This window comes from Anomaloglossus baeobatrachus, chromosome 3 (genome assembly GCF_048569485.1).
Source record: "Anomaloglossus baeobatrachus isolate aAnoBae1 chromosome 3, aAnoBae1.hap1, whole genome shotgun sequence".
Lineage (NCBI taxonomy): Eukaryota > Metazoa > Chordata > Amphibia > Anura > Aromobatidae > Anomaloglossus > Anomaloglossus baeobatrachus.
The window spans coordinates 205283333-205301946 of NC_134355.1; the positions used below are offsets into that span (position 1 = coordinate 205283333).

General features: G+C 46.9%; 1 protein-coding gene across 1 annotated transcript in view; it reads right to left on the minus strand.

Moving 5' to 3' along the window:
* PCNX2 (pecanex 2) overlaps nt 1-18614 on the minus strand; it is a 1407555-nt gene that overhangs the window by 327731 nt on the left and 1061210 nt on the right. The window contains exon 24 of the mRNA XM_075339694.1: nt 10042-10257. Within this exon, the coding sequence (XP_075195809.1) occupies nt 10042-10257 (216 nt within the window). The remainder of the gene's footprint in view (nt 1-10041; nt 10258-18614) is intronic.

Sequence of the window (18614 nt, forward strand, 5' to 3'; positions counted from 1 at the left end):
ACACAGGGTTTGAGTGGAGGTGTAAGACCCAGACGAGGTTGAGGAGGCAGAAGCAGTGTAGGAACTTCTACATACAGAGGAAGGATTGACACACAACTCGTGGGGAAGGCAAGACTTGTACAGCAGGCCCTTCTCCATCTCTCCCCATAGTAACCCAGTGCCCAGTCAGCGACATGTAATGCCCCTGTCCATGGTGACTGGGCCAAGTATCTGTGGTGAAATGCACCCTGTCACACACAGAGTTTCTCAAAGAAGCGGTGATGTTTTGTGCGACATGCTGGTGTAGCGCGGCCACATCTTTGTTGGAGAAGGAGTAGCGACTGGCTCTTGGGCCATTGCAATGGGCATAAGGTCTTGAAAATCCTCTGTAAAAAAGGTTGGAAAAGCAGCATTTCTGTACCCAACCGTTTTCAGATGCTGAAAGTCAACCTCTTATGCATGTCATGCCCTTCAAAAATCATGTAAAACACAGCGAGGGGACTCGAACCACAGTCTCCCTCATTTCCAAAAATTGGGCCCCACACACATACCACTTGACTGGCATCAGTTGTCCCCCAGTTGCAATCTTACAAAGATGTTTTGCATGAAGCACTCTCAAAAATACACCTGCCTTTCGCCTCCCCAGGATGACACAGGGGTAGAAAAGTCCTCTCTGATCCATGACTTCTTCATCTTGGTTCATTTTTTTTTTAAAAAAAGGGGACTCTAACCACAGTCTCCCTTGTTTCCAAAAATTGGGCCACACACACACCCCACTTGACTGGCATCAGTTGTCCCCATTTTCCAAAGGAAAAAGATGCTTTGCATGAAGCACTCTCAAAAATACACCTGCCTTTCACCTCCCCTGGATGACACAGGGGAAGAAAAGTCCTCTGTGAGCCATGACTTCTTCATCTTGATAAACGTTAGTCTGTCCACATTGTCGGTAGACAGACGCATGCGCTTATCTGTCAGCACACACCCAGCAGCACTGAGGACACTTTCCGAGAGAACGCTGGCTGCGGGACACGACAAGATACCCAAGGCGTAAGTGGCGAGCTCAGGCAATTTATCCAGATTGGAAGCCTAAAATGAGCAAGGCTCAAGTTGCACAGTAATGGCATCGATGATCACTTGCATATACTCATATATCTGTGTCTCCTCCTCTTTTTCCTCGTCCAGCTGTTGTTTTCGCATGAGTATTTGTCCTTGTCACTTTCCCATGTGTTTGTGTTGTCTTGTCAGTTGTTTGTCACCTTTTGGACACCTTTGAAGGTGTTTTATAGGTGTTTTTATGTGTTTGTGTTTGCCTCCCATTGTTTTCAATGGGGTTTGAGAGGTTCGTCGAACGGTTCGCCAAACCGAACTCGAACGCGGCCTCCGTTCGACGAACCGAGCCGAACTCGAGCCTCTAGAGGTTTGCTCATCCCTAGTGCCCAATAGTGGCCCCCCAAGGAAGCCCAACGCGAAACGCGTGTCGGGGCCCTTGGACAGCATTTACCAGCTGGTATTGTCACTATGGGTGAGCATAATCTAGTTTTGTGTCACTGTATGTAAACTGCCGCCTATGGTTGATATTACTTTATCCACTATATGACTATGACTACTTATGTTTCCTATATCTGATATCCCATTGGATATTATAATATATCCTTATTTTGGTTAGGATGTGAGCCTATACAAAACTATGTACTTGGTACGTGTTAGATATATAGATATAAGGCTTTCCCTAACATATGTGGCAAAGTGCAATATTACTTAACTAACATACTTATTATTTGCACTTATTTTTTCAACCACCTTTTGGGCTTGTGCAATATTTATTGGATCTCTGCTCCCAGATTACCTTTACATTCCGTGGTACATGCTTTCCCTCCTTCCTGCACTTTATCTTCCCCTTTCATATAATTGTTACTTGTATGTTTCTTGATTTTATGAATGTTCAATAAAAGATTATATTTTATATTCACAAACTTTGGAATATGTCTCCGTTATTTTTGAGATTCTGTATGTTTTGGAGTTTCCATTTATAATTGAAATTTATAATGGTGTACCAGATTATTTTGATCCTTGTAGCATTGTGCCTAGTAGCATTGTGCCCAGTAGTATTGTGCCCATCCTTGTAGTATTGTGCCCTGTAGTATTATGCCCAGTAGTATTCTGCCCATCCTTGTGCCCTACAGTATTGTGTCCTGCAGTACTGTTCTTATACTTGTAGTATTGTGCCCTTCAGTATTGTGCGCTGTATTATTGTGGTTATCCTTTAGTAATTCGCAAAAAAAATTGTACTCTCCTTTCCTCCGTTCCCTGCGTGCCCACGATTAATGTTTGCAGTGTTTTGGATGTAGCATGTTTCAGCTGTGTCCAAAACGCTGTGATGTACAGTACAAACAGAGTGAATGGGATTTCTAAAAATCCCATATCCAATGTGCTTGTGCAGCCTGCAGTGAAAATTGACCTGCGGTGCGACTTGCAGAGGCCGCAGCATGTGAATTTATTTATGCTGTGGACTTGGAGTCGCATGCCCTCCCTAGGGAGAACACAGCGAGGAGACCGCAGCACCCTGAACCCTGATCGCTAGCACGGGCAGCTGTGGTCTCCTATGGAGGAGACTTGCGGCTCCGCAGATCAGAGTTCACTGCATCCAGGACGCGGCGGGTCCTGATCGTGAGCATGTACCTGCAGGGCCGGCTCCAGGTTTTTGTGGGCCCCAGACAAAAGTCTCAGTGGGCCCCATCTTCACGTAGACGTGTACATACACAGATACATACACATACAGGCACACATACACATACATATTTGAATACAAATTCACAAACAAACATATAAATAGACATAAATCTATACACAGTCATCTACACGGACATATATAGATAAATACATCATACATGCATATGTGATGCCCTGGACTAGCCAGGTAGTTACAGTTAGCGCCCCGCACAACACCTGTCCCTTAAAAAGGTGTCATCACCCAACCATTAAACTCTAGTCACCCCTCTCTGAGCTTGATGGACACACCAGGGAGGGGGCCAGGTTGTTGGCCATGCACACCAAGGAGTTCAGAGGGCCAGAGACGGGAGAATCGTCAGTTGAGTCTAGAAATGTCTGCTAAGTGGAGGTGAAGTGAGGAGGAGGCAGGCCTGTGTGTCAGGTCTGCAACTAACTGACAGGTGGCGGGGTAGGAGCCCTGGTACCTCTGGCTAGGAGGCAAGCGGTGGCCTCAGCCTGCAGGAACCGGGAAGATGGCTTGATGGAGCCGTGGTGGACCGGGACAGGGTAGTGGCCCGCCGGTACCGACCAGGGGAACCGACTCGGAAACCGGAGCACAAAGGGGGGTACTCAGACCCTGAAACGAGGTCCAGAAGCCACTGGACCGAGTTAATTAACTGATTGCGGTCTGGACTATAGGTCCTTTCCCACCCAAAGTCCCGACTGAAGACAACAGCCCAAGGAGGGGGATAGAAAGCCACCGCACAGGCAGAGATCCCAAGGGCCAGCGTCTGCAGGCAAAAGAGCTCTCCCGACATACACAACGCCGGGGAGCAGATTCCCGTCGCTGAAGTGCAGGTAGTCCACAGCTACACTACACAGTGCAGGAGAAAGGCAGAGACCACCAACCGGGTGGGGGACCAGATGCAGCCGGCTGCGGGCACCGACCAGCATCAACTTGGTTTACCAGAGACTTTTGTGTGTTTCTAATCAGGAGTACAAAACAGTGCCCTCAAGCCGCGCACCTCCTTGCACCGCCCAACCAAGCTACAACTCCGAACGGGTCCCGAGGCCACCATCCATGCCCACGGAGGGGTCAACAACTTGCTGCATAACATCTCCCCCGGGTGTCCCACAATAGCAGCGGTGGTGTCCACCTTTACCACAACCCATGGGTGGCGTCATGAATCATGAACCAGGAGGGCTCAGTATGAGCAGGGGAAGAAACATCGTGGGCGCAGAGATCTGATCATCCCTCTCCCCCCATCTAGGGGTCTTACCCCCAGAACCCTGCTTCTATTATAAACAACTCCGTCCCCAAATGGACTTAGAAAAAGAATGTTTATTCTAAACTGGGCTACATTTTGAATACGCCTCCCTAGCACGTGACAAATTACGTCATACCTGGAAAGAGCCCATACATTCTAGCATCTACCTTTATTTTTAGTGCATGATCTAGATGCACACAGCTCCGGAAGTGCATGCGCATCATGAAAGCAGCAGCCCGCAATGACAGGGAGCTTCGTTGAGTACACCGCTTGCGTTTCTCTCCCCCCATTCCTTCCACCAACATTTTTAATCTCCGGATTCTGGTTCCCATAGACTTATACGGGTACCGGATTCCAGACCGTATTTTTAAAAAAAAAATTGCAGGAACCTGCGAGTCCCAGTTATTTGCGACTCCACCCATCTTTACGTAACAACAAAGATCCAAAATTTAAGTCATTATGGAGAACATGCTGAAACTTTTACAAACCTTGGGTTGTCTGATGAATTATGTTTCTTTTTACATTCCCATTTAGACTACTTTACTGAAAACCTTAGTGTTGTTAGCAAAAAGCAAGATGAAAGATTTAATCAGGATATCAAGGAAATGAAACAACGATATAAAGGTAGATGGAATGTGAACATGATGAGGACCGCTCCTGGATGCTTCACAGAGAAGATCCGCAGGCCTTCTATAAGAGAATTGGGATCAACAGAAGCTTTGAGGTGAAAAGGCAAAGGATAAAAAAATTAATTTCCAATCAAGCTTCAGGATGAATGTGTGGTGCCCCTGCGGCTTCAGGCGCCACAGGGTACTGCACTCCCATTAGAGTGTAGTACTTATTCCGGGTCCAGGAAAGGGCAATACCAGTTTCCACCCACACAAACATACAGTCAGTGGGTTGCCAATAGGGACCGGGCTAGGGTCGGATCACAGTAGGGGGTCACTACAGAGGTGGATTTACAGGACGCCACCGCACCAGTGGCTCCCCGATCCACTGGAACCGGGGACTCAGGGTCAAGGAGAAACAACCACCAGGGGGAGTTAGGAGCACACAGTGGGAAGAGCAGGTTGACCTAGTGAGAATAGTGAACCAGCCGATGGCAGCAGCTGCGGGCAACAGCTCAGAACACACAACACAACTACAACAAAAAATAGAACAGCTTCAGATACAGAGCCGAGCGGATGTGCCGCGAGCAGCTCTGTGGGCCAGGGCATTCAACACGGTGACTGGGGAGAAGCAGGTGTGCCGAGGCCGCGGGGCGGCACACCTGCTTCTCCCCAGTGACCGCCGAGCCGCTCGGATCTGTGCTAGTGTACTGCGGGTGGTGGCGCGAGCCTCTCACGGACCCGGGGGTCACGTCACTCTGAAAGGGCTGGTGACGGTGCATGCAGGGGGTTTGGGTGGTGGTTTAGTGGAATGGGTAAAGTTCGTGACGCCACCCACGGGTTGTGGTGATTGTATGGTGGACACCACCACTGCCGTTGACTAGGCCTCCCGGGGACGGTGTTATGCAGCTCGGTGTTAACCCCTCTGTGGGCAGGGGGCGATGGTCCCGGGGGCCTGCGGGAAGGTGAGGGCCGGAGTGCAGGGCGCAGTGCTGCGGTGCAGCGTGGTGCGGTGCCTGACAGCACTGGTGTAATCACTCTGACACAAGATAATGGAGTCTCTGGTAAACCAAATGATAGAATGGACGGGGCCCACAGCCGGATGCGGTATTCTCCCTGGACTGGTTGGTGATGGCTGTCGTTTCACTGCACCTGTGTTATGTAGCTTTTGACTCCTGTGCCTGGACACCGGTAGTCCGCTCCCCGGCATGTAAGTGTCGGAGGAGCCCATTTGCCCGCAGACGCTGGCCCTTTGGATCTCTTGCCTTTGGCGGTGGCACTTATCCTGGCTGGTTGGGCTGTTGCCTTCAATCGGGACTTGGGTGGGAATGAACCCCTGAGGTCCAGACCGCAATCAGCAAATTTGACTATCAGGGCGGCTTCTAGCCTAGTCGGGGTCTGAGTACCCTGCCTGGTGCTTGGCTCCAATCGGCTCCCCGGTTCGGTACCGGCGGGCCACCGCCCGACCCCGGTCCTACGGTTCCACCGACCGTACACCAACTCCTGCAGACGGCCACCACCGTCTGCCGACCTTGCTGGAGGTGTCTGGGCTCCGACCCAGACACTTGCAGTTCCACTGGCGGGCCTGGACTCAGGTCCGCCTGTGTGTCTCTCCTTCTCAATTCTCCTCACTCACGGACTTCTACTCTCCGACTGACTCACTGTTTTTCCCGCGTCCAGGCTTGTGAACTCCTTGGTGGGCGGAGTCAACCGCCTGGCTCCGCCCCATCTGGTGTGGACATCAGACCCTGGAGGGTGGCAACAAGGGTTTCTGTGTGACTTTTGTCACCTATACGGGGAAGGGGTGTGTGTGGTGTTGTGTCTGTGACTACCTGGCTAGTCCAGGACGTCACACAGGCGGCTGCTTCCACAGGATCGGCGCTGTCGGGATATAGAATCCTCGGGCAGATATACGTTATCTACCAACTCTACAAGGGTCGCAGGGAATGACTAGAACAGTCACCGGACCCGTCCCACCGAGTCTGCAGCAAATAGCATATAGGAGCTGAGGTTGAGGACCGGCCCCATGACGGACCCGCACTATCAGCAAACAGAACGGGACACTTTACTGACATCGGGACCCTCAAGTGCTTCACGCCACAGGGGTCCAATACTTAGCGCATCAAAGGAGGAAAGGGCTCACAGGCTGACACACACACCAGACTTGACCTTTCATGGATCCGGGATCAGCTGGAGCCGCAGAGACACCGGTACTCTGGGGCAACGCTTGAACTACCTGTGAGTAAAAAGACCTGGAACCGCAGCCCCTGTCTCATATTCTCCTTTACCGGCACCATTGCCCAGTGCTGCGGCACCAACGGGGACTACCACCACCCCCGTCATCCTGCCCGGGATAATGCCGCTCCACCTAGCAACACTAACCAAGCTGCACCCAACATCTGCCCCAGTGAGAGACCCTGCAGCGGTGGCCCCCATCCCTGGCTGTGTACCACAGGTGGCATCACGATCATCTAATAGACTTTCCTAACCGTCACTACCACCCCTATCCTCCATTCCTTCCTCCCGTCCACCGCCTTTCCTCCCCTCCTGTATGCCTCGGGGCAACGGAACAGGGCCAGGCTACCTCATGACATTGCAGAGGATCTGCATCCCCGGCCCGGCAACGAGAAGGTTAAAACACCCGCCCCCTGGGGCACTACAAATGTTTTTCATATTTTATATATAATATTGTATACATTTTTGATTACAATAAAGATTTTTGTTGTTAATCTCACTTGTATGTAATTTCACTTGCATTTTGTGCAAAATTCATATGTGATGGTGAAAAATAGAAGTGCTTTTTTATAAATCAGGGCATAAGAAAACAAAATCAGTCATTGGATTTAAAACAATTTTAATAAATCCAAATTTTCCATACCTGTGTATTTGTATACACAGTGTACACACTGAAGGTCCTAAAACATAAAAACCCATATAAGCAATGCTGGTCTTGATGAGGGTCTGTGCTGGAAGCAGATGCATTTGATTCATTAAAGAATTACTTCAGGGGTTTTTTTCAGTGCTGGATTGGTGCTTTAAATGTAAGGCCCCTTCCCCAGTATTATTCTAGGCCTTCAGCAGTTTCTCTTTTTTGGTGCCACTCTGGTCCAGCGGTGCCATCTTGTGCTTGTAGCTTCTGACGGGCTGGAAATCAGAAGTTACATCACAAAATTTCAATACAACTCTATGAAAACTAGAACAAAGCTCTTGAGTAGTGACATCTGCTGCACTCCATGAAAAATTGGAGCTGACAGCAAGTCACAAATCACAGGAGACTGATGGGAGCAACGTTGGAAACAGAAGAAGCAGGTGACAGGTGAGTATTAGGCAGGGGTAGGGGACTTATATTTAAAGCACCACTCCAACACTAAAATAAAAAAATGCTGGAGTGGTGCTTTAATCCCTTTACGACCGCAGGCAGTAAAATGACGTCATAGCGGTCATAATGTTAATCTTTGTACAGATTTGTACTGATTTGTACAGCTGACATGTGTGCCCGCTAGGCACGAGCGGTATCGCTATCCTCCCGTGCCTTTTAACCCTTTAAATAGTGCTGTCAATATGTGATAGCTCCATTATAATAGCGATTGCGCTATAACGTTACTCACAGGCCGATGCTGAAAGTCACGTGACATGATCATGTGGATCCGATGGTCGTCATGGTAGCACAGGGTCATGTGATGACTCCTGTGCTCACATGACTCAGATCCTGTAAGAAACAGCAGAGTGCTGCTTGTTACAAGAGATGATCATTTCTCCCAGTCTGAGCAATGCTGCTCTGATAGGGAGAAATGAATGAGCGATCAGACAGCTGATCATTATAGCCTCCTAGGGGACCTAGTACAATAAAAAAAACTTAAAATAAAAAGTTTTGAAAAATTAAAAAAAAATAAAAAAAAAATAAAAGTTCAAATCACCCCCCATTTACCCCATTGAAAATTAAATGGTTAAAAAAATAAAAAATATACACACATTTGGTATCTCTGCATTCAAAAACGCGTGATATATCAAAATATAAAATCAATTAATCTGATCGGTAAATTATGTAGCGGCAAAAATATTCCAAACACCAAAATTATGTTTTTTGGTCGCCACAAATTTTGAGCAAAATGCTAAATAACAGGTGATCAAAACATAGCATCTGTGCACAAATGGTACCATTATAAACAACAGCTAGAGATGCAAAAAAAATAAGCCATTACTGAGCCATAGATCCTGAGAAATGAGAACGCTACAGGTCGCGGAAAATGGTGATTATAAAATCAAGATAAGGGGTAGTCAAGGCATAGGCAAGTCATCAATTGTAGATCAGGGGGGTCCTACATCCAGCAGTTCCCATCAATCAGTTCTTCTTTCCTATGGTAGAGTGCATATTGATTTTGAAGAGTAGTAGTCATAGACAGCTACTTCATTGCAGCTACTATCTTTTGCATTGAAGCTGTGCTGCAGTGGCTGCTGAACTGTGAGCAGGGCTGTCTCAGCAGATCTGTTCAAAGGGATTACATCTGACCACTGCTAAAGGGAAAACAGCTGATCAGTGTGGGTGGCCATGCCAATTTGCTATTAATGACCTATACTTTATATAGTTCATTAAATACCTATGTCTGACAACCCCTTTAAGCTCATGTTATCAAAATTAATGCCGTTGAATCTCTTGTGCATCCATTTCTTTGTGCAGATTTATAGCGATGTGTCTTGGTTTAGTTTTATTCTTGTTTTTGACAAAAACTTCAAAAAATAACTTAAAGAAAAAAAGTAACAATGAGGCTTCAAGCTAGAAATACGTGGTGGCTTTTCTATGATATTGCATAAATTGTGACGAAATTGTGACACATGATGCTAGAGCTCCAGGACAACCAAAGATATCCAATACTGGCTACCACTATAAAGATTGACAAAAACATATGTTAAAGGTTAAAATGATTAGGCATTGAGAGACACTGCTGAATGCTGGAAAGTCAGCCACCCAACAAGTGTTGTGCAAGTGCCCATTTCTAATTTATAGCCTACTGGGCTTTGTACAGATGCACCTGCAATTGTTCTCCCCAGTATGGAGCAGCATCTCTCAGTGCATGGTATGGAATTAAGAGGAGCTCTACAAGCCCATTAACTTAAAATGTTGCTCCACTACTTTTATAATGATGACCTATCCAATGAGTAGCTGATCCTTCCACTCCCATGTATCAGCTGTTCTCAGCTGAACAGCACAGCACAGTGGCCACTGCGAGTACTGCAGTTGCACCCCTATCCAATCAGATATTGATTACCTATCCACAGCATGGGTCACCAACATAAACGCATAAGAGGAACCCTTTCATTAAAACATTAATTGGTAGTAGGAGGTGTTACATTGCTTTTAGAAGTAAAAGTATTTACCTTCATATAAATTCTGCTAGTTTACAAATTACCACTTTTTGCTGTTGTCGCTGAACAGCATATAAGTAAAGATTTACTGATGTGACCATATTGGAACTTACCTTTAAATTCAAGTCCCCTTAGCTGAAATGTAACAAATCCATTTCCAGTTTCAACCAAATGAACAAATGCATTCAAATAGTCTGAAGCCAGTATAAAACAGTCACCCGAAGCATAGTTGCCCCATCTTCCTAATAATAAATCTCCACACAAGGAATGCTGTAATGATCTTGTAAGATGTTCATAGAAGATGGAATTTAAATTATCATTATCATTTCCTAAGAATGAAAAATATGACATTAACATTTGCTTCCATTAATAACCCTTTCACCCCACAGCCTGTTTTCACCTTACTGACTAGGTGAATTTTACCATTCTAAACAGCATCACTTTATGTGGTAATCTAGAGCAGAGGTCCCAAACTCCAGTCCTCAAGGCCCACCAACAGTGCAGGTTTTTTGGATTTCCTTAGTATTGCACAGGTGTTAATGTAATTACCTGCCCAGGTGCTGGTTCCAACAGCAGTGCAATGCTAAGGAAATCCTGAAAACATGCACTGTTGGTGGGCCTTGAGGACCGGAGTTGGGGAACCCTGATCTAGAGTGCTTCAACGGATTCCAGTAAATCTTACAATGCTTTTTTTGTGACATATTGTACTCTATGATAATGGTAAATTTAAGTTCATACTTTTCGCTTTTATTTGTGAAAATATTCGAATTTTGGTGAAAATGTAAAAAAATTTGTAATACTCAAATTTTAAAGTTTATGTCCTTAAATCAGAGTTATATAACAAAAAAAAAAGTTAAAAAAGGACCAACGACTAGGATTTTCCTATATACATTAAAGCCAGTGCTATACTGGCGGAATCAAGCTGATTCTAAACATACCTTTAGTTGTAAGATAGGATGTATACTTTCTGAAATACATGCAAGTAAAGTTAGGGAAATACACTGTTATTTGATAGATAGCAGCTACAGAATATCTAACAGGTAGGTCGGGTTTTGCTAGTTATATCCACCGTTGTCTACCTGCCTGGCCTTCCTACCCCGGTCTCTGTTATTACAGGGGGTGGAAGGAGGGAGGACGAAAGGGGGGAGTAAGGACAGGCAAGCAGACAGGGGCAGGAATGAATAGCAAAACCCGACCCACCTACTAGATATTCTGTAGCTGCTATCAATCAAATAACAATATATTGTACAAACTTTAGTTAGTTAGCCTGTATTTACCCTGTATTTCAGAAATCTCACAACTAAAGGTACGTTTAGAATCAGCCTGTTAGCACCAGAATAGCACTGGCTTTAGTTTATATAGGAAAATCCTGGTGGTTGGTCCTCTTTAATACATAACATTTACCACATGTCCACTTCACATCACCATTATTTTTGAAACATAAGCTTTTAACCTTTCTCACGTTCTAAAAACAATTTGCATTTTTCTAACAAAATTTCCAAAACCATTTTTTTCAGGGACGACATCACATTTGACTGACTTTGAGAGGCTAATGTGACAGAAAATACCCAAAAGTGACAGCATTTTTAAACCCGCACCCCTCAGACTGCTCAAAATCGCATTCATTAACCCTTCAGATGCTTTTCCTATAAAGCACTTGATGAGTTAATGAATGTGGTTCTGAGACCTTTGAGGGGTGCAATTTTTAAAATGTTGTCACTTTTGGGTATTTTCTGTCACATAAGAAGGAAAAAATGAAAATGTAAAGTTTTCCCACAAAAATGTTGCTATAGCCCCAAAAGTTCACAAGGGTAACAGGAGAAAATAGACCATACAATTTAAGTAATGTCACATAAGTACACCAATACTCCACATGTGGTGAAAAACTACTCTTTGGGTGCATGGCATGGCTCAGAGGGGAAGGTATACAATTCTAATTTTGGAGCCCAAAATTGGCTGAAAAAGTGAATGCCATGTCGCCTTTATAGTGCCCGTGATGTTCCTAAACAAGTCCCTAATGTGTCCCACAAGTGACTCAATTTTGGAAATTACACTCCTCAAGGACTTTATCTAGAGGTGTGGTGAACACCTTGAAATCACAATGAAAAAATACATTTTTCAACAAACATATTCCTTTTGCCCCAAATTGTTCATTTTAACAAAGGTAACAACAGAAAATTGACCATACAATTTGTTGGGCAATTTCTCCTGAGTACAACAGTACCCCATATGTGGATGAAAACTACTGTTTGGGCATAAAGCAAAGCTCATAAGGAAAAAATGCAATTCGAGCGCAGATTTGGCAGGTATGCAGAAGCCATATCACATTTGAAGAGTCACTATGGTGCCAAATCAGCAAAGAGCCCCTGGTGTCCTTAAACATGGGACACCCCTCACATGTAAAATACAAAAAACAGAGGATTTTCAGCTCACCCCTCTTCACTCCTGATCTCACCCCCGACGCACGGAAACACCCTGACCCGGGTGTGTAATCACAGAAGCAAATAGAAAAATATCCAGCGTCTCCAGAAGATAAAATAACAATTTCTTTATTGATGTAAAAATCTTCTTACCATCCGATAAAATGACATATGAGGACATATGGACATGTGGATAGAGGAGCTCTTTCCTACGCGTTTCACCCTGTGAAGGGCTTAATCATGGAATGCGTACAAAAGGTCTCAGAGCAAGTATTTAAATGCAATGCACGTCAAGAAACAGATGGTTCAATTACATGGAACACACCCTTTACATTCAGTATAAACAGCTATGAGTTTGAAACAATGTGAAAAAACAAAAAGGAAGAAAAAATTAGAAAATACAGAGACCAACACACAAAAATGGAAAGAAAATTAACTAATCACTCCACTTGTTTATGAATACAGACAGATCAAAACAAAAACGAAAGTATGAATGTAACAGTTAAAAATAAACTTTTGATGCTAAAGAAAGCCATGATATATTTGTATTGAGTACAAAAAGGTATTTCTTTATAATATAGTTGTATGCAGACGGAGAAAGATGCATCTGCGATATAATCTTAGCGTAGAGAGTAGAGATGAGCGAACCGGTCGCGGTTCGGCTCGAGTTCGGTTCGCCGAACGGGCGTCTCGTTCGAGTTCGGTTCAGTGAACGTTCGACGAACTGAACTCGAACCACATAGGAAACAATAGGAGGCAATCACAAACACATAAAAACACATTATAAATGTACACATACAGTTAATAAACATTGCCATAACACTTACCGGTCCCCGCGATCCCTCCTGCACTCTGTCTCCTGCCGCTATTCCATCCGATGATCGCTGAATCCTCCCAGTAACCAGCACTGCCAGCAGTGATGCAGGACCTATCGTGACGTGAAAAATAGCCATATGACTAGTCACGTGCCTGTTATCTCATTGGCTACAGACTGGTCACATGACTATGACGCGTCATGTAGGACCTGTCATTGCATCTCTCTGTTACACGGCGATACACAAACGTGCACCGTGTACCGGCAACATGCTCTAGCTCGACTCCCCGCTCTGCTTCCCCGTTCCCTTAAGGTACCGTCACACTAAGCGACGCTCCAGCGATCCCACCAGCAACCTGACCTGGCAGGGATCGCTGGAGCGTCGCTGCACGGGTTGCTGGTGAGCTGTCACACAGGCAGATCCCACCACCAACCAGTGACCACAGCCCCCAGCCAGCAGCACACGTGGAAGCGATGCTGCGCTAGGTAACTAAGGTAAATATCGGGTAACCAACCCGATATTTACCTTGGTTACCAGCGCACACCGCTTAGCGCTGGCTCCCTGCACTCCTAGTTACAGTACACAGCGGGTTAATTTAACCCGATGTGTAGTCTGGCTATGTGTGCAGGGGGCTGGCACTGGCAGCGTGAGAGTGGCGGACGCTGGTAAGTACGGTAAACATCGGGTAACCAAGGAAAGGGCTTCTGGGTTACCCGATGTTTACCGTAGTTACCAGTGTCCGCAGAAGCCGGCTCCTGACCGGCTGACACAGCCGGTCAATCACGGAGATCACCGTTGCCATAGCAACGTGCTTGGTAGCGGTGACGGGGACGTCACGCTACCAGCACGCAGCGGCACCGGAATCACGTGATCGGAGCAGCGTTGCTATGGCAACCCTTGCCACCGTTTACAGCCGGGAGCCTGTGGTCACTCTCACAGAGTGATTTCTGCACGGAGCACAGCGTCTTCCCCCATGCAGATGTGCTGTCTGATGGAGCAGACAAAGCTGCATGTGTTGAAGGGGAAAGAAGACAGAAGAGCAGGATCGTGGAGGGCTGACAAGGGATAATAAAGATGGAGTCTCTAATGTGTCTGTGTATTTATTTCTATTAAAGTATTTTTTCTCTGTGTGGTGTTTTTTTTTAACCCTTTATTGGAGAGTCTTAATGGCCGGGTCAAACGTGCCTGACATTAAGAATCTCTGGCTTAATACTGGCTAGTAAAACAAAGCCAGTATTAACTCATGATTACCCAACAAACCACCCGGTTCCAGGGCTGTTGGAAGAGTTGGATACAGCGCCAGATGATGGCGCTTCTATGAAAGCGCCATTTTCTGGGGCGGCTGCGGACTGCAATATATAATGGACTTTCATGTTTGGTAGTCATTCAGCAGGGCAACTATAAAATCAAATGCCTCCATTTGGAAATGTAGTATATAGCTCTCCTGATCAACTATGTTCCTTACCTCATGAGCAGGGCATTGCAGTAAAAATAATAATTTATTCATTTATATAGCGTTATTAATTCCATAGCGCTTTGCATACATTGCGAACACTGTTCCCATTGGGGCTCACAATCTAAATTCCTTATCTGTATGTCTTTGGACTGTGGGAGAAAACCGGAGAACCCGGAGGAAAGCCACGCAAACATGGGGAGAACATACAAACTCCTTGCAGATGGTGTCCTTAGTGGGAATTGAACCCAGGACTTCAGCGCTGCAAGACTGCAGTGCTAACCACTGAGCCACCACAAGACTGCAGTGCTAACCACTGAGCCACCGTGCCACCCATTTAGCTTACAGATGCATAACCACCACTCACTGTGTCTGAACACGGGAACTTGAGCTGACAGCCGCTCTGTGCATGCAGCAGTGTCTATTGTGAAGGAGAGGGCCGCGGGGGATCAACGCTGCACAGGTACCGTGGGACACCGGGGAACACCGGTGGGGTTATAGGGGGTGACCTGGCAGGGCCTGGGGAGGAGTTTTCTGTCACATGTATCATGGCACATGCGACAGAAATCAGAGGAGTAGGGTGAATGCGGCCGGCGCGCTGCTGTGCGCGTGGCCATCTTGGATTTCTGGGAGGGCATCAGGGGGGGCATTTTGGTGACATCGGGGGACCGGGTAGGAGATTTATCATGTTTGTTCATGCCAGATGGGAGATAAATAATTTTTTACCGACACTGTCATTTACTGTAACGTGATCATCGGTGTACGGTGTATACCTGTGATCACGTGAGCGGGGACCGTAAAAACCGTCCTGAATCAGGATCTCCAGGGTCTCAGCTACGCCTGAAACCCCGGAGATGTTCTGATGCTGGGGGGCGCTATTCACTTATTTCTGCCTGCTGTTTATAAATGGCAGATCAGAATAAGGCTACATTAACACGACCGATCCATTTTTGCAGTCTGCAAAAAACAATCCTTTTTTTTCACGGGTGCATCCGTGTGGCATCCGTTTCCGTTCCGTAGACGGTCCGTATGTCATTTGTTTGTCATCCGTGTGCCTTCCGTTTTTTTTGCGTACTGTAAAAAAACACTGAAGGAGGGTAAATACATAAATTTACCCAGGATCCATAGCTTCACCCTACATGAGGCGGTCACTTGTTCACTCCAGTGCCATTTTCTACTGCTTTTCACAGCGTAGAGCGCTCTGGTGATTTTCTTGTGCTTGTACACTTCATATCAGTCTTTTCTGTCATTATAATGGCAGAAAGACATAATTTCCCACTCTCCTGCATTTTGTAATTTTGCACCCTTTGGTGCCTTTCATGTGGCACTAAGGGGTGCTTAGCTTTTGTATTTAGCCAAAAAAATGAAAAAAAAAAAATGACGTAGGGTTCCCCCTATTTTTGTAGTCAGTTAGGGTAAAGCAGACGGCTGCAGCCTGCAGACCACAGCTGGCAGCTTCACCTTGGCTGGTAATCCAAAACTGAGGCACCCCACGCTGTTATTTTAAATTAAATAAATAATTAAAAAAAAAAAACACGTAGGGGTCCTCCCAAAATTGGATCACCAGCCAAGGTAAAGCAGACAGCTGGGGTGTGATATTCTCAGACTAGGGAGTTCCATGGTTATTGGACTCTCCCCAGCCTAAAAATAGCAGGCCGCAGCCGCCCCAGAAGTGGCGCATCCATTAGATGCGCCAATCCTGGTGTTTCGCCCCAGCTCATCCCGTGCCCTGGTGCGGTGGCAAACGGGGTAATATATGGGGTTAATACCAGATGTGTATGTCACCTGGCACCAAGCCCTGGGGTTGGTGAGGTCAGACGTCTATCAGATACCCGACATCACCAACCCAGTCAGTAATAAAAAAAAATAGACGACAAACACATTTTTATTTGAAAAAACACTCCCCAATACATTCCCTCTTTAACCAATTTATTAGAAAGAAAAACAAATACAGGTCTGGTGTAATGCAAGGGGTTGCCATGACGATCCACACTGTCCCAGTCAATGAAGAGCAGGATGTTCCCCAATGGCTGGGAGAGCAGTGCAGTGACCTGAGCTAACATCAATGGGTCAGCCCAGGTCACTGCAGAGCATGACAAGTGCTGCTGTCAGCGAGGTACATTACCTGCGCTGATCTCCTGCACACTGACTTCAATCATCTTCACAGCCAAGTATCGCGAGCGGCCCGTGACGTCACTGCTAGTCAGTCTCGGGTCGGAAGCGAGAGAAGGTGTTGTGACAAGCGGCGGCCATGGAGGACAGTGACAGCGCTGAGGTCGGGACTTCATCACCGCAGGTAAGCCGAGCGGGACCATGTGTGCAGAGTACCAGGTGGGTGGAGCCTAGCGGGGTAATGTGTGCAGAGTGCCAGGTGGGCGGAGCCTAGCGGGGTAATGTTTGCAGAGTGCCAGGTGGGCGGAGCCTAGCGGGACCATGTGTGCAGAGTGTCAGGTGGGCGGAGCCTAGCGGGACCATGTGTGCAGAGTGCCAGGTGGGCAGAGCCTAGCGGGGTAATGTGTGCAGAGTGTCAGGTGGGTGGAGCCTAGCGGGACAATGTGTGCAGAGTGTCAGGTGGGCGGAGCCTAGCGGGACCATGTGTGCAGAGTGTCAGGTGGGCGGAGCCTAGCGGGACCATGTGTGCAGATGCCCAGGTGGGCGGAGCCTAGCGGGACCATGTGTGCAGAATGTCAGGTGGGCGGAGCCTAGCGGGACCTTGTGTGCAGAGTGTCAGGTGGGTGGAGCCTAGCGGGACCATATGTGCAGAGTGCTAGGTGGGCAGAGCCTAGCATGGTAATGTGTGCAGAGTGCCAGGTGGGCGGAGCCTAGCAGTGCCATGTGTGCAGAGTGCCAGGTGGGTGGAGCCTAGCAAGACCATGTGTGCAGAGTGCCAGGTGGGCGGAGCCTAGCGGGACCATGTGTGCAGAGTGCCAGGTGGGCGGAGCCTAGCAGTGCCATGTGTGCAGAGTGCCAGGTGGGCGGAGCCTAGCGGGACCATGTGTGCAGAGTGTCAGGTGGGCAGAGCCTAGCGGGACCATGTGTGCAGAGTGCCAGGTGGGCGGAGCCATGTGTGCTGGCGGCGGAGTGCGAAGTGGGTGGCGCCTAGTGGGGTCATGTGGCGCTGAGGAGGCCAGTGTCATGGACTGCATGGCTGGGGACAGGTGAGTGTGAGTGTGTGTATGTATGTGTACATGCCGCATGCAGGAGGGGGCGGAGCGAGCTGAGTGGGGACGTGTTGGCTTCCTGCACACGTAACTAGGATAAATATCGGGTTACTAACCAAAGCGCTTTGCTTGGATACCCGATGTTTATCTTGGTTACCAGCTTCTGGCAGGCTGCCAGTAATGGCTCCTGCACACTGTAGCTGTAAAAAGCCCTGCTTTTTGCTGCTAGAACCGTTCTCGAACGTAACTAGAACTATCGAACTTTAGCAAAAAGCTCGAGTTCTAGTTCAATCTAGAACACCCCCCAAAATCACTCAAACCGCGAACTGGAGAACCTCGAACCGCGAATCGCGCTCAACTCTAGTAGAGAGGAAAAAACAAAAAATATGCAGTATTTCTCTGCTCATATCAAAATATACCACTAAAACGTTGAACACTCCAAGAGCCCTCTATTAGTGGGAGACATGAAAGACTGTAGATTACAATAGATATTAAAAACTCAAATGAAAAAAGAAAAATTCAGACAGCTGGAGTCAGAAGAAACTCACATGTTAGCAAGGTAGTGGGGAGAAAGATCGCTATGAGTACTGCATGATCAGATCCCTCCTCTTGTTCATACCATGCGGTATTCTGGTGCCTAATTTGTATATCCAGAAAGATTCTCTGTTGAGAATTTTTTCTGCGATGGTCCCCTCCCCTGACAGGTTTATAAACCCTTTCAATGCCAGTGAATGTGAGAGAATCCAGGCACCTATTATGAGCTGTAATAAAGTGCCTGGAGACTGCTGAGACATTCACTGCAGAAGGATTTAGTGTGTCAGACATGTGTCTACATAT